At 39.6% G+C, this 22,994-nt stretch overlaps 2 protein-coding genes across 7 annotated transcripts in view; one reads left to right on the top strand and one right to left on the bottom strand.

Moving 5' to 3' along the window:
• znf608 (zinc finger protein 608) overlaps positions 1-2,169 on the bottom strand; it is a 64,386-nt gene extending 62,217 nt beyond the window's left edge. For both annotated transcript variants that reach the window (XM_074639557.1, XM_074639559.1), the window contains exon 1: positions 2,016-2,169. The gene's annotated coding sequence lies outside the window, so the exon portion shown is untranslated. The remainder of the gene's footprint in view (positions 1-2,015) is intronic.
• On the top strand, positions 2,034-22,514 carry gramd2b (GRAM domain containing 2B). Of its 5 annotated transcripts, none has more exons than XM_074639581.1 (14): positions 2,034-2,259; positions 4,729-4,848; positions 5,600-5,690; positions 5,825-5,894; positions 6,956-7,059; positions 7,544-7,639; positions 7,814-7,885; positions 8,503-8,592; positions 11,361-11,472; positions 12,524-12,763; positions 15,341-15,416; positions 15,871-15,975; positions 16,387-16,465; positions 20,981-22,514. In XM_074639581.1, exons 1-14 carry the CDS (start codon positions 2,177-2,179, stop codon positions 21,020-21,022), a joined length of 1,380 nt encoding a protein of 459 aa, XP_074495682.1. In that variant the 5' UTR covers positions 2,034-2,176; the 3' UTR covers positions 21,023-22,514. The 5 variants fall into 5 exon arrangements, with proteins under 5 accessions (XP_074495682.1, XP_074495681.1, XP_074495683.1 ...); XM_074639580.1 differs by having other exon boundaries at positions 16,384-16,465; XM_074639582.1 differs by having other exon boundaries at positions 2,042-2,259; positions 4,734-4,848; positions 16,384-16,465.
• The last annotated feature ends 480 nt before the right edge of the window (positions 22,515-22,994 follow it).

Raw genomic sequence — 22,994 nt, 5'->3', positions numbered from 1 at the left:
TAATAATTTTATTAAAATAATGAAGGAAATGAGAAAAACTGAAAAAAACAGGAATCAGCGAAGTTGAAAGTAGAACAAAATAGATTTGGCAAACAGCTCAACACTGTTTGTATTTCAAAGTGCAGCATGTTGTGTGTATGTGTGTGTGTGTGTGTGTGTGTGTGTGTGTGTGTGTGTGTGTGTGTGTGTGAGTGACTGACACAACGACTAAACAAATATGTGCTAAAGATCAGTCGGTCAGTGTGCTCTGTTTGAGGGTTCAGAGCTGGTCTACAGGTGAAGATAATGAGGTTTATCTACCCTCAGTCACTTCTTCCTGTCTGACTAAAAAAGGGTTCTGTAACTACTTGATAGTAAAATAGGCCGATGTCTATTTCAATGCATATTCACCCCCCCTCCTCCACATGCCTTGAAATGATGAGGGACAGAGAGAGAACAAGAGATTGACACATAAACACTGCGAGAAACTTCATAACATGTTTGTTGACTGTCATGGTGCCCCAGTGACCCTCGGCTGATATCAGTCCACTCACAGTAAACACACATTCAGGCTGAATTTACACCAGAACGTCTGCAGGGAGAATTCAACATTTCCACACAGTTAAAAGCAATTATTCTCAAGTAATGAGGATGTGACCAAAGATTGGATTATCAACCTCCAGAACCCCCCAGGGTCACTGTGGGTCAATTGATTTGATTTGATCTTGACTAAAGAACAAAGAACCATCAACAATCACGAAGCCCTGTCTTGTAGAACAGCTCTTTGTCACACCTTAATTATTTTACTTTATAAACATGGCACATTTTCCTCAATAAATCATGTTTCTTGAGACAACTGAAACGTGATTTATCATAAACTTATACTAGAAATGACCAATAATTAAGAATTGGTTCTAGATTGTTTTAAAAAAATGTATATCTTCTGTAAGTAAGGCAAAGTTAAATCACCAGTTTTTTGAAGGGAGTCTGGTGGTGACTTTCTCCCTGTAACACGAAGAGCTTCAACGATTAAACGATTAGTTGTCAACTATTAAAGTAATAGCCAACTATTTTGGTTATTGACGAGGCTGTCAAAGTTAACGCGATAATGCAAATTTGTTTTAATGCCACTAATTTCTTTAACGCAATCGATATTTCGGTGGTTGTAGCTAGAATGAAGATATGAAACTAAAAAATCTAATGAATCCATTGGTACCAACCATTTCATACTCGCTTGTAGAAAAGGAGGTTAAATAACGCTCCAAACTTGACCTCTGATCTCCAGATGTGTGAATGTAAATGGATTCTATGGGTACCCACGAGTCTCCCCTTTACAGACATGCCCACTTTATGATAATCACATGTTGCCTGTTGGGCTGCAGTTTGACATGTTATGATTAGAGCATATTGTTTTATGCTAAATGCAGTACCTGTGAGGGTTTCTGGAAAATATCTGTCATTGTTTTGTGTTGTTCATTGATTTACAATAATAAATATATACATACATTTGCATAAAGCAGCATATTTGCCCACTCCCATGTTGATAAGAGGATTAAATACTTGACCATAAATCTCCCTTTAAGGTACATTTTGAACAGATGCAAAATGTGATTGTGAACGATTAACTACGATCCAACAGGTGTTTTCTCTGCCTGACCCTCCGGCCCTGCCTTTCTCTAAACAGTAAAAATGTAATAAGTGTTATATGAACAAAGGGAAACTGATCAGATTTCATCCTGTTTTGTTCCTGTGTAAGTCGAGCCGGAGAGAGCCGCATGGGAAGTAACCATGTTCCCCTCTGACACCAAATATCTCAACTTGTTCCGTCTGCTGACGATGTTATGTGAATAGAAAAGACTAGATTTTAAAGTGTGCAGCAACGTAGAAGAGAGGAAAATGACACTTTACTCTCCAAAACAAATCTGGGTAAAATGTCACTGATCAAAGGTTTAAATGCTCACACACACACACACACACACACACACACACACACACACACACACACACACACGCGCACACACACCACCCCGTCCTACCGTCTGATTGGCTGTGACACGTGAGACCAGGAGGCCCAGCAGACACTCCCACAGGCAGGTGAGGAGGCAGCAGAGGATCAGGCTGCAGGGTCAGTTCACCTCTCAGCTCTCTCAGAGACAGTCAGGACGGCAGGACAGATGGGCGTTTAGGTCGGAGCGTGATGACAGAACAGAGCATGAACCAGCAGGAAGACGCCAGGAAGTGTAACAGAGGAACTGCAAAGCATGGGGACAGAGATTATCAGTGAGTTCTGTGTACTTGTACCTCTATGAGCGCTGGAACAACTAGTCAGTTGACAGAAAGCTAGTGTATTTTCTGGCTCCAGCTTCTCAGATGTGCTGCTTCTCTTTGTCACACATCATTGTAAATGGGATTTACTTGAATTTTGGGCTGCTGGTCGGACAAAACAAGCAAACTGTGAGATGTCACCTTGTTTTCTTTTTTCTATCAATAATGAAAATAGTACATGCGGGCTGATAAACTGTCAGACAGGCTATTAGCTTATCAAAGATAATATTAAAACTTATCTGTGTTTACAGTCTGTTGACCGATAAGTAACAGAAATAGGTCACAGAATATGTTTAAGGTCATTTAGAAACTGAGGCTCCATCAAGTTTGTCCAGCAGAGAGAACTGACTGGTTTATTTTGTGTAAAATGTCACACTTAGGGTCAATTCATTAAAATATTCAATAGCAATTAATCGCAAATTTATCGCAAAATGTACTTTAAAGGGAGATTTGTCAAGTATTTAATACTCTTATCAACATGGGAGTGGATAAATCTGCTGCTTTATGCAAATGTATTTATATATTTATTATTGTAAATCAATTAACAACACAAAACAATGACAGATATTGTCCAGAAACCCTCACAGGTACTGCATTTAGCATAAAACAATATGCTCAGATCATAACATGGCAAACTGCAGCCCAACAGGCAACAACAGCTGTCAGTGTGTCAGTGTGCTGACTTGACTATGACTTGCCCCAAACTGCATGTGATGATCATAAAGTGGGCATGTCTGTAAAGGGGAGACTCGTGGGTACCCATAGAACCCATTTACATTCACACATCTGGAGGTCAGAGGTCCTTTGAACATGGCAGTTTTTCCTCGCCAAAATGTAGCATAAGTTTGGAGCGTTATTTAACCTCCTTCACAACCAGCTAGTCTGACATGGTTGGTACCGATGGATTCATCAGGTTTTATAGTTTCATATGATACCAGTATCTTCACTCCAGCTTTAAAGCTGAGCTGCTACAACAAAGGATTGATTGCGTTAATGCGTTATCGCGTTAACTTTGACAGCCCAAATCACACTCAATACATTCTTTTTTCTCGTAAAGTTATGACTTTATTCTGTAAATCTCAGATGTGTTCCCCTCAGTGTGGCCCTAATCCTCCGTAGTACATTGTCTCTTTGGCCCTCACTGCATTAGACTGATATACTATATACTGAGACTATAAACTGAGTTACCTTCATCACAATGATCACGTGTTGCGGCTCCAGACAAATCTTTGGGGGGTTGTTTTTGCCTAAAATGTCTCTTCTGATAGTAAAGGTTGCTGATAGCTTCGTTCTAACGGTTCTAACGGTTCTAACGGTCTCTTCGCTCGGCGGTTGTGAACTTGAAGGCTGTCAGGCTGCTAACACTCCCAGGATCAACATATCTTATTAACTAATCCCTCTGTTCTTGCTCCTTCGCTAGTCTCCGCTGCTTCTCTTCTTTCTCCTCTCGTAGCATTTCTTTACGTTTTTTCTCGAAGTCAATTTACCGTGGTGTGTCAGTACGCCGCGCTGCCATTGGCTCCTGAGAGCTGGGGGGCGGGACGAGGTTGTGATTGACACATTCCTCAGCGAATCATGTGCTTACAGAACGTGTAACCTAGCAACAGAGCAAGACTGCAGTTTTTTAATGTTTTTTAACTTTCTTTATTGTAAAGATGTTCATAGACAGAAGTATAAACACTTACAAACAACTTAAAGGTCTTCTTTTGTTTTTAACATTAGGTAAGCTGGTGCTATTTTGTTTGATTTTAGTAATAAAGTGCAGGAAAGTTGTCTTGATTCTTATGAATACAGAATTTTCCAAAAATAATAATTAGTTGTATGATATACAGCATGTTATTTTTTAATCTTATCTTGTCTAAAATATAGCATTACATGAAACATATTTATCTCAACATTTATCATAAGTTTCTTTTTAGAAAGTTGGCTACATCAAGCCAGAATATTCTTGTATATGTGCAGTGAAAAAGATGGGATAGATGGGAAATACTCTTTTATTTTCCAGTCCACAGAAATCACACTTATAATCTATGGAGGACAGACCCTGCCAAAATCATAAATAAAAAAATAAAAAAATATAAAAAACAAGTAAATAATTTTAAAAATTAATGCAAAACTAAATACATACATTTTTAAAAATAAAATAAATAAATATATAAATAAATAAAAGTGGAAAAAAAATAAGGGAATTAATACCAATTGTAATACTGACCTGCTATCTCCCCCTAAAGTTGGGTCTATTTGGATTTAAAGTGGATTTAAACCCAGACTAAACCTAAATTATAAAGCCTCCTTGCTGTATGTACAGTATAGAATAAATTCATGACATCTTAATGTATAGCTGCTCCTGCCTGCTGCCTGTTGCTGTTAAATCAAGTCTCTTGAATCACTTTGTACTGTTGTCTGAATGTTGTTTTCTTGTAGTTCAGATGTAGAGAACGTGGAGGAGCGTCAGAGATATGAGAGGATGCTCGGCGAGCCTCTGCAGGCCGTCGATCAGGAGCAACAGGAGCTGTCAGGATGGAGGAAACCGGCTTTAGTCAGGTAAATAGACAACTCCTAAATATGCAAAAAAAACTATCAGACTTTTTTTTACAAATTGACAAGTAGTATTTTTACTGAAGTGCAACATAAAGGTGATGAACACATTAATACATCAATAATTATAATACAATAATATAATATATATTATTCTGAAATGGGCCATTCTGCATACATAGTACTTTTACTTTTGGTACTTTAAGTATATTTAGATGCTGATATGTAGCCTACTTTTACTTAAGTAAGCTTCTTATAGCCAGTGTTTAAAAAACTTTAAAAAAAATGACAAACCATTGCAACCCAATTTACAACAGGCCTTACATCTACATATCTATGTGTAACATTCCTGACCATTTTACTGTCATTTCCACATCACCTCATGTCATCTTGAACAGGTAAACCAGCCATGCAGAAGATATACATTTGATAAATCAAATTGTTTTTATGCATGTGTCATTGAAAACATATTGACATGTTAAATACTTTATAAACGAGAGGAAAACAAACTGAATGTACGCTGCCTTTCAGATTAGATTCAATGTTATCAGTAGGCTACAGTTATCAGAACAACACAAACATCCAGGCTCCCTTGTGTGGCTCAAAGGTGAACTGCAGATATAAATCTTAAATAAAAGACTATTAAGAAGAAATTCTGCTAATTTATTTGGCGACTCTAATAAAATCTCTGACCCAGTGTTTGTGAATATAAGCTGTAATATAAAGTATAATATACTTCCTGTCTGTCTGTGTGCAGATCGAAGACCTTCGATCACTCTCTGCTGACTCAGATCCAAACAGACTCACCAGACTCCAAGATAGAGAGGAAGAAGTCTCACTACAGCCAGGTGAGCCTTCATGAAGTCACCTGTTTTATTACACCTGTAAACATTACAGCACGGGGACGAGTCTGACACAGCTGAGTCATATCAGATATTCTGTGGAATATATTAATATGTGATATGAATGTGTTGTGTTTCAGCTTTCCAAGAGCAACTGCCAGTACCATAAAATATTTAAGGAGATCAGCAAAGAGGAGCAGCTCAGACAGAGTGAGTCATTAATGATCACAACTATCCGCTCCACCTTAAATACTGGATGAGGGATTAGATAATAGCTCAACATCTGATACCTGCACAGCTTCCTGTTCAACACTAAGTTCACTACCATAAAACTATACTCACATGGCTGCATGTCATTTGAAATCATTTGTAGTCGCTGTGATTGTTCCCGCTGTCTATACTGGTCACAAAGAGATCCTTTCCTAAAGTGCTTTTAGTGTGATGGGCGGATTATGTGACAATGGGCCCCCACAGACATGCAAAAGGCCCGACCACCTCTCCAACCAAAGACACACAGACTTTATAGTTGCTAAGCCTCTTTTTGTAGTTGTTTTGTGTCTCTTTGTACACATTTTGTGTCTCTTTGTAGTCATTACGCATCTCTTTTTGGTCATTTTGTATCTCTGAGTAGTTGTTTTGAGTCTTTTTGTAGTTGCGTTGTGTATCTTTGTAGTTGGCTTTTGTTTCTTTGTAGTCATTTCATTTTGCATCCTTCTGTAGTTGCTTTGAGTCTCTTTGTTTTGCATCTATTTGTAGTCATTTGTGTCTCTAGTTGCTTTGCGTCTCTTTGTAGTCATTTGTGTCTCTTTGTAGTCATTTTATGTATCTTTGTAGTTGTTTTGTGTCCTTTTGTATTTGCTTTGTGGCTCTTTGTTGTAATTTTGCATCTCTGTAATTGCTTTGTGTCGTTTGTAGTCATTTTGTGTCTCTTTGTAGTTGTTTTGTCTCCCTTTGTAGTTGTTTTATGTCTCTTTGTAGTTGCCTTGTGACTCTTTGTAGTCATTTTGCATCTCTGTAGTTGCTTTGTGTCTTTCGTAGTCATTTTGTGTCTCTTTGTAGTTGTTTTGTTTCTCTTTGTAGTTGCATTGCGTCTCTTTGTAGTTGCTTTGCGTCTCTTTGTGGTTGTTTTGCCCCTTTTCATAGTCGTCGTGAGTCTTTTTGTCTGGTCTGTCTGGTAGAGCTCTGTGTTTTTTGGATCCCAACACTGTCCCAACTAAGACTTTAAAGAAGTGAAGTCTTTTTAATGATGATGCTATTTACCTGTTTGTCAGGTTACACCTGTGCTCTGCAGAAAGACATCCTCTACCAGGGACGGATGTTTGTCTCCGACCACTGGATCTGCTTCCACTCCAAGGTGTTTGGCAAAGACACAAAGGTACCGTGAACCGGGACAGAGTTTACTGTTTTATATTTACGTCGAAAAATGCTAAATGTTTTTTTGTACATCAAGCTGCAACGTCGCTGTGGAAAAGTCCCAAAAGTCCTCAGACTGTCTCACTTACGTCTCTTGTTTCCACTTCAGCGCCTCAGTGTTACAGATTGTCTTGTGTTTTGCTTAAGTGGTGTTATAAAGCTGAAGTGTTATCACTTGTCTGTGGTGAATACAGCAGCAGGTTTGATCTGATGAGAGGTGATTGACCTTAAACATTCACCTGGAGAAGCTTCTTTACAACATGTATGACAGAGATGCTGCAGGAAGTAGTGTTTCCCTGCTTTTAGTCTCTGTTTTAACTGACTGATGAGCTCTCAGAGCATCTATAACCTGTGACCTCTAACTTCCCACCGGATGAGTGATTAACACAGAGTAAAGTAGTGGCTGCAGGGCTCAACTGTTCATCCTGGTGTCTCCTCCGTCCCAGATCGCCATCCCAGTGGTGTCCGTCACGCACGTCAAGAAGACCAAAACCGCCATCCTGCTGCCAAACGCTCTGGTGATCGCCACCGCCAACGACAGGGTGAGAAAGGACGACGCTTGGTTTCATCTCACCAAAATGTTATTGCTCACACGTGAATTACTTCTTTGTTTTTAACAACACAACCAACCTGCAGGGCTCATCTAATCATTCTGTGTGTTTAAAACAAGTTCAGTAGTCAAACAGTCAGCTTGAAAAACCTGTTTGTTGTTGCAGTACGTCTTTGTGTCCTTCATGTCCAGAGACAACACCTACAAGTTCCTGATGTCCATCTGTCCCCATCTGGAGGTAGGACACACTTAAACCTATTAAATGCAATTTTTTTTTAACCTTTTTCTTTCATCAAACACGAGCAGATGAACTCAGAGACACACGATGATGACGTTAAAACCAAGGCTTTTCTTAGTTTCCTAAAAGTTTCTAGAAAGTTGATGTTCTTGTTTCTTTTTCTTTTTAGATTGTTTTTTCTTTAGAAGTTCAGACTAAGTCCGAAACCTCTGACAACCAATGTAAAGTCTATTTAGACATTGTATGTGATATTGGGCTATAAAGGTATATTGACTTAAACTCACTAAAAGGTTTTAAATCCCTAAAATCAAGAAATGTATTTTACCCTGATAACTTTAAGAACCTTAGAGCTATCTTTAGGGGCATGATGCCAATGTATTTATACTAATTATTAGAGGAGTTTTATCCCAAAAGGAGAAACTCAGTTTTTGAAAACTGTCATTTTCTTAAAAGAACAAAACAAAAAACAAAGATTTCTGACATGAATGTAAAATTTTCTGTTTGTGGTTCTAAATGTTGTTTTCTTCCTCTGCACATCTGATTTGAGTCAGTGAGAAATGAAGAGCTTGGAAATAGAACAGTATATCTGATTGTTTATCATCTATGTGCATGTGCAGGAGAAGAGTCCATGCAGCAGCCCCGTCCCCTCTTCAGCCGCAAACAGCTTCAGAGGTCAGAGGTCACCTCTGTCGCCTCGCTTCCCTCTGGTAGGTCACACACAAAGAGCCCTATCTTACAGCTGGCGCAAAACGCCGCACAGAAACTGTCATTGATGGTTTCATACCAACGCAGTTGTCGGCGCCCACGTTGTCAATCAATCAATATTTATTTGTAGAGTCCTTTACAACAACCAAAAGGTACGCAAAGTACATAAAAAGCTCAGGGAAAATGTCAGTCTAAATAACAAAGTCTTGAGCTTAAAGTACAAGGTCAGGAGTCGGTGCGTATATCAGGAGGGTAAAAGCATGATCACTCTACAGCTTACACCTCGACCTCGGGACTTCTAAAAACAGTTGACCAGATGACTGCAGAGCCCCGTTATGCTCACGGAGAGTTAAAATCTCAGACAAATAAGGCGGGATGAGGCCGTTAATGGCTTTAAAATCAAACGTCAAGAGCTTCAAGTCGATTCTAAAGCCAACTGGAAGACAATGGAGTGAGTAAAGTACGAGGGGTAATGTGTTCACGTCTGGAAGTGTTGCAACGGCATTTTGCACAAGTTGGAGGAGCGCGAGGGAAGACTGGTTGAGACCAACATACGGTGCATTACAATAATCAAATCTCCAGCTAATTAAAGTGTGAATTGCCTTTTCAACGTTGTGTGAGTAGGTGCGCTTGACCACGCCTCTTTTAAGACCAACTCGCCCATGGGCGCACAGATTGGTGCAAATACATTTGCTACTCACACAGCGTGGGTTTGATAATGACGATTGCAATAGGATTTTTCCCAATTTGGTATTACAGAAGAAATCCTGACTAACTTTAGGAATCCTATCTTATCTCAGGTTAGGAAATCCTAAGTAGTCAATCCAACATTGTTTATCAAGGTTTACACCTCGCCAAGCTAAACAGCTTCATAACCGTTGTTTTTCTCATTGAAACTGAAACAGACAAAAACAATGGAGCAAAAACAACGGAGACGGATGAGTTAGAGGTGTCGGTAACACAAAGATGTTCTTTTTTGGGAAATTTACAGCAATGCTAACACAGGAAATAAAAGAAAAAAGGGCTAAGATAGCAGACATAGTCTCCGCCATATCCGGCATCGTTGCATGATGCTATCATAAATAAAATAAGTCCACTGACAGGTGATGCAAAGAGGAGAGAGCAGAAGAAAAGTGGTGAAAGCTAGGAGAGTTTATCAGGATGCTTGTCTAATACACTTCTTATCTTAAATTAGGATAGGAACAATTACATAGGAACTGTTCATCTGTAATGGATTTTTTCATAAATCGGTTACCGTGGTTACTAAACAGTGAAAGATGGGATGTGCAGGTTAAAGGTCACCTATTATGCAAAATGCACTTTTCCATGTCTTTTAAACATCAATATCTGTCCCCAGTGTGTCTACAGGCCACCATAGTATCATAAAAGACCATCCTCTCTCTTTTTCTCCTCCTCCGTTTGTCCGGAAATGGGTGCAGAAAAAAAAATCGCTTTTTTTCCTTCTCTTCTGACGTCATTAGGGAATGCAAGCCATGTAAGGGTTTCCTGGTCGAACCAGAGAGAACCTTCAGTAGCTGACCCCGCCCCACAGCGCGTCACTGTCTCTCCTCCTCAACCTAACTTGAGCAAAGTCTGCAAGAACCAGCAGAACAGGCTTCATGTACTCCCATCATCTAAATATAACATGTTCTTTCACAAAGGCTTTATGTAATTACACTGTTTAAACAGATGATATTTATATATTATATATATTTGATGTCATGCATGTAGCAGAGTACAGGTAGTAAATAGTGACTTGTAAGCAACACAACACATTTCTGTTTCACAGTCAAACTTTATTTGAGTAGACAGATGACAATATTAATTATTCACAGCATTTGTAATCATCTCACCTGTTAGTTAGTTATGTTAACATGGTACAGGAGAAAGTCTTCAGCTCTGGTAAACTATGGTAAGCTAAGCTCCGGTGGTCTGTAGTCATGGTAACACAGAGACAGCTACTACTGTAAATAATATACCATTACTCTGATCTTCCATACATTTATCTTTTAGCAGAAATAATGAACTGACTACTGTTTCACATCACACCGTCTCATAGCGGTAGCATGTAGCTAACCCGTTAGCATGTAGCTACATGCTAACGGGTTAGCTCTGTATCTCCCATCTGCTCTCAGCTGTCTGCTCTCCTCTGGGATGATTCTGTCGGTCATTTCTCACAGATGGATCTGTAAAGACAGACGTAAAACAGAGTGTGTGTTTACGGTTTACAGAGTTGATGCATGAGGTAAACACTGAGTTAACTAACAGAGCTATAAATAGTATTATTTACCTGAGAGAAACCGTCAGGAAAACCTGGAATCTGGACCGCAGATGTTCATCATGTGTCGCCGATTTCTGATCAGATTCCTCCGGTAACGTGCGCTGGGTGAAGTTTCTGGTTTATAAACTTTAAAGTGGTTTATAAGCTCTATTCTAGCTGCCTCTCTCTCCACTCCTCTCTCCAGAGCTTCTCCGGGAGGGAGGGGGAGGGTGACGCTGTTGTTGTGGGGAAGTTTGATTGACAGAAAACGCTGACCAATCAGAGCAGAGTGGGAGGAGACAGGCTGTGAATCAGTGGTTTTCAGACAGAGGCTGAATTAGGCTCTGAGGCAGGCAGACTCAGGCTGCAGTATGAGAAGAATAAAGGGTTTTTTGAACATTGCAGCATGTAAACATGTTCTAGTGCAACATTAAAATACATCTATGAACCTGGAAATGAGCATAATATGTGACCTTTAAGTAGTTTCTGTGATACGTCTCCTTTCTGCAGAGTTTTCCAGGTGACTTCTGTGATCTGGACGTAGCAGTGAGACAGAGGAGGCAGGAGATGGAGGAGAGCAGCAGCTCCGACTCCCAGACGCCCGACTACGACAAGATAGCAGGTACCAACCAACCGACCAATCAGCAGCAGCTATAGCAGTCACTTGCTGCACTCAGAATCCACAGATATGACTTGTGAAACTCATCTCTACACACAGCTTTTACTGAATTAGCAAAGTTTGAATTTCAGCTGCAGAAACAGAGGATTTACTGCTTTCATTTATTCTTGATTTTATTTATTTTATTTTATTTATTTTATTTATTTTATTTATTTTATTTATTTTATTTATTTTATTTATTTTATTTAATTTTATTTTAATTGATTTTATTTTATTTCATTTTATTTCATTTTATTTCATTTTTTCTTACTTCCTGTTAGTTTTTCCCTCCCATCTGCCTCGACCCTCCTCCTCTGATTGACCTTTACCAGATCAGTCACACTAAATGGCTACCGTGTAATTCGCAAGCCATCTTCAAAGTGGTCCCTTGACCTCTGACCTCCAGATCAGTGAATGTAAATGGGTTCTATGGGTACCCACGGGTCTCCCCTTTACAGACATGCCCACTTTATGATAATCACATGCAGTTTGGGGCATATTTATTTATTTATGCTAAATGCAGTACCTGTGAGGGTTTCTGGACAATATTTGTCATTGTTTTGTGGCGTACAAATGACAAGCGAAAAGCCTAAAATGCGTCCTCATGACACCTTGTATGAATGTCCTTGTAATGTTGTGCCATTCATACACCTTCCCATGAGATTGGGTTGACTATACAGTGTTGATGTCCCAGTTCGAAGCTGTCTACTTCCTCCTCCTCCTCTTGATTTCATTCATGGCTGCCGTCATCGAGCATCGAGGATTCTTCATTACACCTGAAGAAAAGCTCGAGAGAGGAGACGAACAGTAGAGGGGTGTAACGGAACACCTGGACACCATCCACGGTTAAACAACCAGGAACAGAAAGAAAGAAAGAAGGCCGTCGTGTCTCGTTACGGCGTGGAGTTAATTTACCAACACGAGGCCAGAGTCTTGCTCGAGGACGCCGTCAGGTTTTCCAGAACAAAAAAGACTTCCTGTTGACACTACTTCCTGTCTTCCTGTCTCCCTGCAGCGTTCCCTGGTCCTCAGTTCCTGGAGGTGTTGAAGCACACGGACGGTGCAGCTCCTCCTCCTCAACATCCAGACCAGCAGCACAAAGCAAAGAGCCAGCAGAACCAGAACCAGAACCAGAACCAGAACCAGAACCAGAACCAGAACCAGAACCAGAACCAGCATCAGAACCAGAAGCAGCACCCAAACCAGAACCAGAACCAGCAGAGCTCAGACAACAAGCAGCACCCCTTACAAAAAAGTAATATACTTCAAGTTTATTTTATGAAGTAAACTTAAGTATACTTTAAGTATATTCCCAAGTATACTTAATGTAATAAGTATACTAATATCAAAGTACTAGTAGTATAGGGGAGAGTGGGGTAAAATGAGCCAGTGGGTAAGTTGACCCACCCCCTGTATCTTGGCAACTGTGATTATGTTTTGTCATGTGACCATAAATTCAGGAAGTACCCATCATTTCTATCTTGCTGTGATGGAGTGAAGCACATGGGAGAAGTAGTAAGTACTTGTTTACACCAAAAACAGTTTTTTCCCATCAAAGTAAATTTTCAGCATGTCAGGAATAATGAATGTTAGGTCAAAGCAAATTTATCCAGGTCTAAAAAAATCTATTATACACGTTGGTGATTTACTAAAGATATAACACCATGTTAATCCCTTCGCTAAAGATTAGCCTGAATTGCTAAACTGGGCCATTTTTTCCAAAATGGTAGCTATGGGGCAAAGTGAGCCAAAGGCTATGGGGTAAGTTGAGCCACTGGCTCACTAATATTCTACTATTATTCCGAGCCACTGGCTCAACTTACCCCACCATAAATTAACCAAATTAATTCTCTGATGTATAAAATGGTATTACTGTTGAGTGTTACACAACTTGGTTTGATTTTTTAATGTGTTAACCTTTATAGAAGAGGGAGATAAAGGAAGTTAAAACAGGTGGTTATAGTGGAACAGCAGAGGCAAAGAGGGTCCTCACAGAGGAGGTAGAGAAGGAGCTTGCAGACCATATCAAGAAGCTGGCTGAACAGTTCCACGGCCTTACTCCAAAGAAATGCTGTGAACTGGCATTGGAATTGGCAGAAAGAACAACCTTCCTGTCCCCAACAACTGGAAAGAGCAGGGTTTAGCAGGTAGGCCTAGGTCAAACCAAAGACCAAGACGAAAATCACAGCGTACAGCAGTTCTGAGGAGAGTGTGATGCCATCCCATTTGATGACACTTCTGAGCATGAGAGTTCTAATGATGAGAGAAGTGAATCAGACATCTCAGATCTGTCAGTTGGTGACTTTGTCATAGTAAACGTTGTATCCAAAGGCAGAAGCTACCATTACATTGGCTTGGTTGAGAGCCTGGAGGGCAACGAAGTGAGTGCAAGATTTCTCAGAAGAATCCGGGGGAACACTTGACGTGAGAAGCCCACCTTTGTATTCAAGGAAAAGGATGAGGCATCTTTTCCACTGAGTGATGTGCTGAAGGAGCTACCTCAACCTCAAAAGGCTGGAGGAACTGCAAGGAGGGAGCAACAGTTCATATTTCACTGCAACCTTGACGACTGGAATATTGTCGAATATTGAATGATATTTTGATTGTTCAATGGTCTTGAAACTCACAGGTGGTTTGTTCTCACAAGTTCATAACTGTGAAACTGTTTGTTAACACACTTATGCTGAGGTTTAAACTTAAAAACTCAGATGTTCAGTTTACCCCACGATGGCTCAACTTACCCACTGACTCGGATCAACTTACCCCTTACCTGGGGCAAGTTGAGCCACAGGAGCACTTTTTTTGGGAAGGTCATTTTTTCCAGACAGCTTTGTGATGGATGAATGCTGATCATTTCATTTGATAGGAGAGATCCTGAATTTAAGGTTCAAGTTTTCATTCTGCTTCTGTCTCATTTGTCCTAACCTCGAGGACAGCATAAGTAAAAATTGGCTCATCTTACCCCACTCTCTTGTAAGTGTACTACTTCAATACTTCTTGGGACTACATTGACCCACTTTTTAAAACTATAAACGTATACTTTGAAGTGTACTTTAAATGTAAGAGTAGTAAACATTGAGTACACAACTAGTTTACATCCAAGTTGTATTTTGTACTGCAACTATACTATGAACTAATCTACAAGTGAACTTATAGGTATACTGTTAGTTTACTAGTTATATACTTGTAGCCCATATTTTAGTTTATGACAGTATAAGTATACTCTCAGTAAACTACTAGTTTAATAGTTTTTACTGCAAGTTTACTTGTAAGTTTTGAACTTCTAGTACTTTGACTTTTCGGTATACTTTTCAGTATAAGCCAAGTACACTTTGACTTTTCGGTATACTTGTCGGTATAAGTCAAGTATACTTAAGTATAATTTTGTTAAGTATATCTCTGAGAAGTACATAAAAGGTAAACTGAAAGTATACTCTCTTATTTTAAGTTTAAAAGAAGTACACTAATAGCTTGAATAAACTTCTTTGTTGTAAGGGACGACACACCCACCACACCGACCTCCCGTCTACAGGGACTCTATCGCTCTTTATATTACGTCTCCTGTCCTGGCTCACGATTACGTAGGTTACATATGAATACAGTGCATTATATTATTAGAACAGCCAGGCTATAAACAATAAAGATTACCAATAAGGTGCAAAAAACATACGTACACTATGCCATCAAATCTGAGTTGGCAAATGCTATAATATTTTTATTTTTTACAGTGTTTTACATATGAATAAATGACCACTAAAGTTTATTTTAATCTTAAATCAATAAAATAAAATATATGTCAGTTTAACAAACGGAGTATTTCTTCTGTTTCCAGGCTCGGAGCTGGTGATCGACAGCAGGACTCTGAAACCAGTTTCTCTCAACACTCTGCTGTTCGTCTACCTGTTACTGTGAGTTCATTCATTCATTCATTCATTCATTCATTCATTCATTCATTCAATGCTGCTATGATTCTTCCATTCAATTATTCAGTCATTCGTTTATATGTTAATAGATTTATTCATTCACCTATATTCAAATTCCCATCTTTCATTTATTCACTCTTTCATGTATGCACATCATAAATTCACTGATTCATCATGTATTTATTCATCTGTCCACTCGTTCATCCAGCTGTGTATTCATTCATTCAACATTTTGCACATTGTAATACATCCATTAACACCTTCATTCCTTTAAGGACCTCAGTAAGTTTTAGTTTTTTTACATTCACACGCTCACTCATTTCTCTCATTTCTTCTCACAAGTTTTTGCATCTTTTCAGCCGTCCATCAATCCCTCCATCACTGATTGAATATGTGTGTGTGTGTGTGTGTGTGTGTGTGTGTGTGTGTGTGTTGTCAGAGTGTGCGTCCTGGTCTTGTCTTCCTGTTATCTGGCCTTTAAGATCGTCTCGTTGGAGCAGAGACTGAGGACGCTCGGCTCCGTCACCGAGTTCACCCACCAGGAGTGAGTTCACAACCCGTCAGAGACCTGGAAACAAACATGGAAACACAAGCTGAGGAACTTTATTTACAAACTGATTTGGAAGAGCTGGAGAAAATATAATTAATCATATGTTTTACTTGTTGAAACACCCTCCAGCCTGTTCACATTTTCAGATTGTCACGACTTTAAAAGTAGCTGCACATCTCCCAGATGTAGTCCTCTGAAGGTCGGCAGTATGGGACAGATTTGTCACTAAGATAAGATAAGTTAGTTAACAAAGTTGAGAACCCCTGACCTACATGTAGACCACAGCGACACGACCACAGCGACACATACACAGCATTATAAATCAGATTATATGATTTTGATCGTTATTTTTATTAATATTTAATAATTTCTTTCCATCATTGTATGTTTTTTTTTTCCAAGTAGTGACTTCCTGCGGGGGAGTGACGTGAACACGGAGCTTTTCTCTGAACTACTGACCATCAACCTGATGAAGCTGGAGAAGGTCAGTCCAGTTTAAGTTCAAATAACACAGGAAGTGCTGTAACTTAAAGGTCACCTATTATGCAAAATGCACTTTTCCATGTCTTTTAAACATCAATATCTGTCCCCAGTGTGTCTACAGGCCACCATAGTATCATAAAAGACCATCCTCTCTCTTTTTCTCCTCCTCCGTTTGTCCGGAAATGGGTGCAGAAAAAAAAATCGCTTTTTTCCTTGTATCTTGACGTCATTAGAGAAATGCAAGCCATGTAAGGGTTTCCTGGTCGAACCAGAGAGAACCTTCAGTAGCTGACCCCGCCCCACAGCGCGTCACTGTCTCTCCTCCTCAACCTAACTTGAGCAAAGTCTGCAAGAACCAGCAGAACAGGCTTCATGTACTCCCATCATCTAAATATAACATGTTCTTTCACAAAGGCTTTATGTAATTACACTGTTTAAACAGATGATATTTATATATTATATATATTTGATGTCATGCATGTAGCAGAGTACAGGTAGTAAATAGTGACTTGTAAGCAACACAACACATTTCTGTTTCACAGTCAAACTTTATTTGAGTAGACAGATGACAATATTAATTATTCACAGCATTTGTAATCATCTCACCTGTTAGTTAGTTATGTTAACATGGTACAGGAGAAAGTCTTCAGCTCTGGTAAACTATGGTAAGCTAAGCTCCGGTGGTCTGTAGTCATGGTAACACAGAGACAGCTACTACTGTAAATAATATACCATTACTCTGATCTTCCATACATTTATCTTTTAGCAGAAATAATGAACTGACTACTGTTTCACATCTTCTATTTTCCACCCTGATGGTCGCTGTGTCATAGCGGTAGCATGTAGCTAACCCGTTAGCATGTAGCTACATGCTAACGGGTTAGCTACATGCTACCGGGTTAGCTTTGTATCTCCATGTAAACAGAGCCATCTGCTCTCAGCTGTCTGCTCTCAGCTGTCTGCTCTCAGGTATCTGCTCTCAGCTATCTGCTCTCAGCTGTCTGCTCTCAGGTATCTGCCCACAGCTGTCTGCTCTCAGCTGTCTGCTCTCAGCTGTCTGCTCTCCTCTGGGATGATTCTGTCGGTCATTTCTCACAGATGGATCTGTAAAGACAGACGTAAAACAGAGTGTATGTTTACGGTTTACAGAGTTGATGCATGAGGTAAACACTGAGCTAACTAACAGAGATATAAATAGCATTATTTACCTGAGAGAAACCGTCAGGAAAACCAGGAATCTGGACCGCAGATGTTCATCATGTGTCGCCGATTTCTGATCAGATTCCTCCGGTAACGTGCGCTGGGTGAAGTTTCTGGTTTATAAACTTTAAAGTGGTTTATAAACTTTATTCTAGCTGCTATCTCTCCACTCGTCTCTCTCTCTCTCTCTCTCTCTCAGAGAGAGAGAGAGAGAGAGAGAGCTTCTCCGGGAGGGAGGGGGAGGGTGACGCTGTTGTTGAGGACGTTTGATTGACAGAAAACGCTGACCAATCAGAGCAGAGTGGGAGGAGACAGAGGCTACAGACACAGAAATCAGCACTTTTGGAAATGGGCTGAAACAGAGGTTATAGAGACATGCTGGAATGCATGATCTGATTGTTTTTTTGAAAAAAAAACTTCAGAGACATGGTTTGGAGGTGTCTGAGACCTATAATAACTAGTTTAAATGGAGTATAATATGTGACCTTTAAAGGGACTATTTGTAACTTTCAGAAATGCTTCTTAACAGCGACACCTGTGGCCGTGAAATCAACGAAAGTCAGCGTCGGGCTCGCGCTTGCTTGCTCTAAATATACCTGAACGAGCATCGCTCAAAACAGTGAGGCGACACACGTCAGCCAAAACCACAATATCACTCTATATTTCAGCTGCTTGGCAGTAATGTTATCTGACCAGACGAAGGTCTCTCCATGAACATGATTTAGATCTGACCCTAGTGTTGGCTTTCCCTGCCTAAGTGCAGGCTGAGGCAGCGGGGCTCTGCAGCGTGTCTCCCTGCTCTCTCCGCCCGCAGCCGGAGAGAGCAGGGAGACACCGGCACCCGGTCGGTAACGAGAGGGTAACGTAACTCTCTAAAAGCTCCGTCACTTCACAAGACACGGAAAACCTCTGTTGGTCTGGAGGAGCTGCAGCAGTTATTTCTGCACAAACGTCCACTCTACATTCACTAGATATTCTCAGAGCTAAACTCTTCTGCAGTGTGGAGTGAGCGCGTGTTCACGTCTAGAGGTTGAGCGAGACAGCGAGGACGCGCGCGCTGTCTGAGTGAAGGAGAGCAGGCAGCGGAGACGAGGCTCCAGCCACACGCGAGCGCGCATATGCGAACACGCATGTGTGGCGACCCGCTACATTTATACGCTTAAAAAGTTACAAATAGTCCCTTTAAGTATGGAAGTTATGCGACAATAAATCAACTCTTTATACTTACTGGTTCACAATTACGTGGATTACATACGAATTGATTTTGTGCCGACCGTCACAAAATAAAAAGTGAAATTCATGTCTATGTACACGCCACAACACATTAAATTTTTTGACTATTTCACGAACTGCTGTGCGACTTGGCTGAAATTACAGTGTATTAATTTTTCCTGACCATTCTCACATTGTTTTTTCTTTTCTTTTTTTATGTAAAAATCTCTTTTTTATTAAATTGTAATAAAAAAGTAGAGGAAAAAAGTCAATTCATGACGTTTTGACGCTCTAACCATGTCATTCTTGCATGGTGTTTTAAGCTGATGCAGCCAAAGTTTCCTTTAGTTCAACAGTAAACTTGTGTTAAGGCTGTTTTCCCTTCATCACACTTTGTGTCAGGACCAGAGACAGTCACAGGAAGGCTTCAGGACAAAGTGAAACCAGACGCTTGTTGGCCGTTGTTAATCAAACATTTATAGTCGGTGATGTGCTCATAGAGAAGCGTGGACGTCGTCTGTAAGGAGAGCTCAGTCTGAGCTACATTAACATTTCAGGCTGACACTCATCTCTTTACAAACAAGGAGTAGGGGATGTTCAGCGGTAGATAAATAGTCAACAGTAGATGTCACATAGAAATGGTGTTCATCATCTGAAAGCTGGAACCTGAAGATTAATTTGAGACGCTGCTCAGCACTGTGTGTCAAGTTGTTCTAGTCATAAATCAGAAATAAACATGAATGAATTGATTAAAATATATCGGGAGGGTGTATAAGGGTTTAGAACATGATGATAGAAGTATATGATGGTCATCGTCATGCTCTATTATGTCTCATAAGTTGATACCATTTGTTACACAGACTTGGTGCTAAATTTAACCATTTCTCTACCACTGGAGAATTGATAAAAATTATCAATAATCCCTCCAAAATACCACATTAAGACACCAAGAGCTTGAGGAACACCATAGAAAAAGTCATACTGTGATCAAAAACTTTTGACATTTGGAGATTTCTGCAGGAATTTGCATTTTTTCTGCAATTGGACGGCGAGCACTTTTGTTGTGTAAACTGCTCAGAAACCCCCTTATTGTCAAACTAGCTAGGAAAGCCATCCATCCTCTGAATGCTCTAGGTCTCTAGTCTGATCGATCCATCCATCCTCTAAATGCTCTAGGACTCTAGTCTGATCCATCCATCCTCTGAATGCTCTAGGTCTCTAGTTTGATCCACCCATCCTCTGAATGCTCTAGGTCTCTAGTTTGATCCATCCATCCTCTGAATGCTCTAGGTCTCTAGTCTGATCCATCCATCCTCTGAATGCTCTAGGTCTCTAGTTTGATCCATCCATCCTCTGAATGCTCTAGGTCTCTAGTTTGATCCATCCATCCTCTGAATGCTCTAGGTCTCTAGTTTGATCCATCCATCCTCTGAATGCTCTAGGACTCTAGTCTGATCCATCCATCCTCTGAATGCTCTAGGTCTCTAGTTTGATCCATCCATCCTCTGAATGCTCTAGGTCTCTAGTCTGATCCATCCATCCTCTGAATGCTCTAGGTCTCTAGTTTGATCCACCCATCCTCTGAATGCTCTAGGTCTCTAGTTTGATCCATCCATCCTCTGAATGCTCTAGGTCTCTAGTCTGATCCATCCATCCTCTGAATGCTCTAGGTCTCTAGTTTGATCCATCCGTCCTCTGAATGCTCTAGGTCTCTAGTCTGATCCATCCATCCTCTGAATGCTCTAGGTCTCTAGTCTGATCCATCCATCCTCTGAATGCTCTAGGTCTCTAGTCTGATCCATCCATCCTCTGAATGCTCTAGGTCTCTAGTTTGTGGCTGTAAAGTTTCATGAGGCTGTGATTAACCTAGAGGTCACCACAGGTCATTTTATACCGTGAGGTCAATGAAATGACTCCTATGGGGACTAACATCATCACACATGAATACAGTTGGGCTCATTGGATCCACAAGAGTCTCAGCTTCACAGTGAGACACAATTTATGTAACTCAAGACTGTTTAGGGACCGTCAGAGTCTTAAAGTGCATTTCAGCGTCATGTCGTACAGCAACAGTTACAATAACACACAACGTCTGTTCTTCCAGGTGCAGAAGAATCTGCAGAGACTGCTGGACGAAGCCGCCTGAATGTTCTGGAAACCAGTAAACAGTTCTGTAAATATACTGTGAATATGTACTTTTAAACTGACAATACTGAGATGTGTTGATGACACGCAAAAACCCTTCACATGCTGTTAAAGAGTGCAGCGTTTCACCTGGAACCGCAACCAGCAATGATGTCACAGAGTACTGGAGTACACCGTGACATCACTGCTGCAAGGTGATGATGAAGTTAAACCAGCAGAAACTAATAACTCTACCAGCTGTAATGCATTTCATTTCATTGACTGATTAGAAACCCTAGAATTTAAATAGTATTACAATAGTACTGCATCTGAATGTAGTAGAAACAGCAGTATTTTAAAGGCTCCGACATTTCAAGTGATATGTTTTGGAAGACAGTAACTACGGTGGCCCTAACATTAAGGACATCCTTGTTGTGTTTTGACCCTCAGGTTCTCCATAAGTAGCAGTACTTTTTATATATTCCTCTCAGTGGAGCGTGTATTTACTTTTAAAGTAGTGAAAGTTTTTTTGACATTGGCTGTTTTTTGGTCACACTGAACTCACTTCTGTTTACAGTATTGTACATCTTAAAGGTCCCGTATTGTAAAAAAAGAAAGAGATTTTCATGTCTTTTATATTATAAAGCAGGTTTTTAAGTGATATATAAATACTGTGAAAGTATCAAAACACTCAATCCATGGAGAAATACACACATCCCGTATTCAGAAACAAGCTGTCAGGATTTCTGTCCATTTGTGATGTCACAAATCTGCAATATTTACACCATTTCACGGTTTTAAACGTAAACATTCTAGATGTGTCCCAGTTTATTTTCCTGTTGCAGTGTACATGAATGCCATCAGCTGACAGGAAGTATACTTTTACCCGAGCTGTTGCCTAGCAACGTAGTTCCATTGCCATTCCGTTGAGATGCACTAAAACGGAGCGTTTCAGACAGAGGGTAAATACAGGTATATTCAGACGGACAGTATGAGGAAAATAAAGTGTTTCTTTGAACATTAAAGCATGTAAACATGTTCTAGTAGAAACCCAGAATACAAGTATGAACCTGAAATAAGAACGATATGGGCCCTTTAAGATTTATTTTTTGACTTCTGCCCAGTTTCATGGCCGACACATTTCTGTCTACATGATGACATTTAGGACTTCTTCACAAACCCAGACTGGTTTTTTTTTCTCATCTTACCTGCCTGTAAGCTGTTTTTTTAATCTGTCATTTCTGATGTGAAATAGAAATGAAAACCTATAGAGTGCAATGTAGGAGGTTTGTTGTCTTTATTTTCTTGATTGGACCACCGGATGGCGCAGTAAAGACTTCATACATCATAAAGCTGATTCATTTACTTTCCAGTTGAGTTTCACACAGCAGGCTGTTACAGAGATATATGAATATGAATGACTGTGATCCTGTAAATATATAAATTATACACAGAGTTAATGATGTGATGTTATTGTCCTCTGTTGGGGAATAAAGTTCTATTTTTGCTGTAAAGTTTCTGCATTATTTGTATTTTCTCTCTGTTATATTTTACACACCACATTCTCTAGTAAAGTGTTGTCATGAATTATTAAAATTGAATAAATAAATAAATAAATAAATAAGCCTGTGAAATAAATAAATTGGCTATGTAATAAATCTTGAAATAAATAAATGAGGTAATAAATATATAAATAAATGTAAGCTATATAAATGAGTCAATATAATTCAGTAAATATGTAAATAGGTAAAACGTCCCCTGACAAATATAAATGTGGTATTATGAAATAAAAGTCCCCTAACATAAACAAAAGTAGTCCTTTGAAAACCATAATTTTTTTAATAAAAAAAACTTTTAGTATTTATTTATTTATTTGTTGAACTATATTGACTTATTTATATATTTATTGCCTCATTTATTTACGTTAGGATTTATTTCAAAGCCATATTTATTTATTTCATAGGCATATTTTTATTTTATAGCCATATGTATTT

This window comes from Sebastes fasciatus, chromosome 6, assembly GCF_043250625.1.
Source record: "Sebastes fasciatus isolate fSebFas1 chromosome 6, fSebFas1.pri, whole genome shotgun sequence".
NCBI lineage: Eukaryota > Metazoa > Chordata > Actinopteri > Perciformes > Sebastidae > Sebastes > Sebastes fasciatus.
Note: the sequence above shows the minus strand (reverse complement) of the source record. Positions and strands in the feature narration are given on the sequence as shown.

Coding starts and splice junctions, on each gene's coding strand:
- gramd2b (XM_074639580.1), top strand. CDS start 2,177: ATGACAGAACAGAGCATGAACCAGCAGGAAGACGCCAGGAAGTGTAAC. Junction 4,849..5,599: donor AGGAAACCGGCTTTAGTCAG/GTAAATAGACAA, acceptor GTCTGTGTGCAG/ATCGAAGACCTTCGATCACT. Junction 11,473..12,523: donor CGACTACGACAAGATAGCAG/GTACCAACCAAC, acceptor GTCTCCCTGCAG/CGTTCCCTGGTCCTCAGTTC.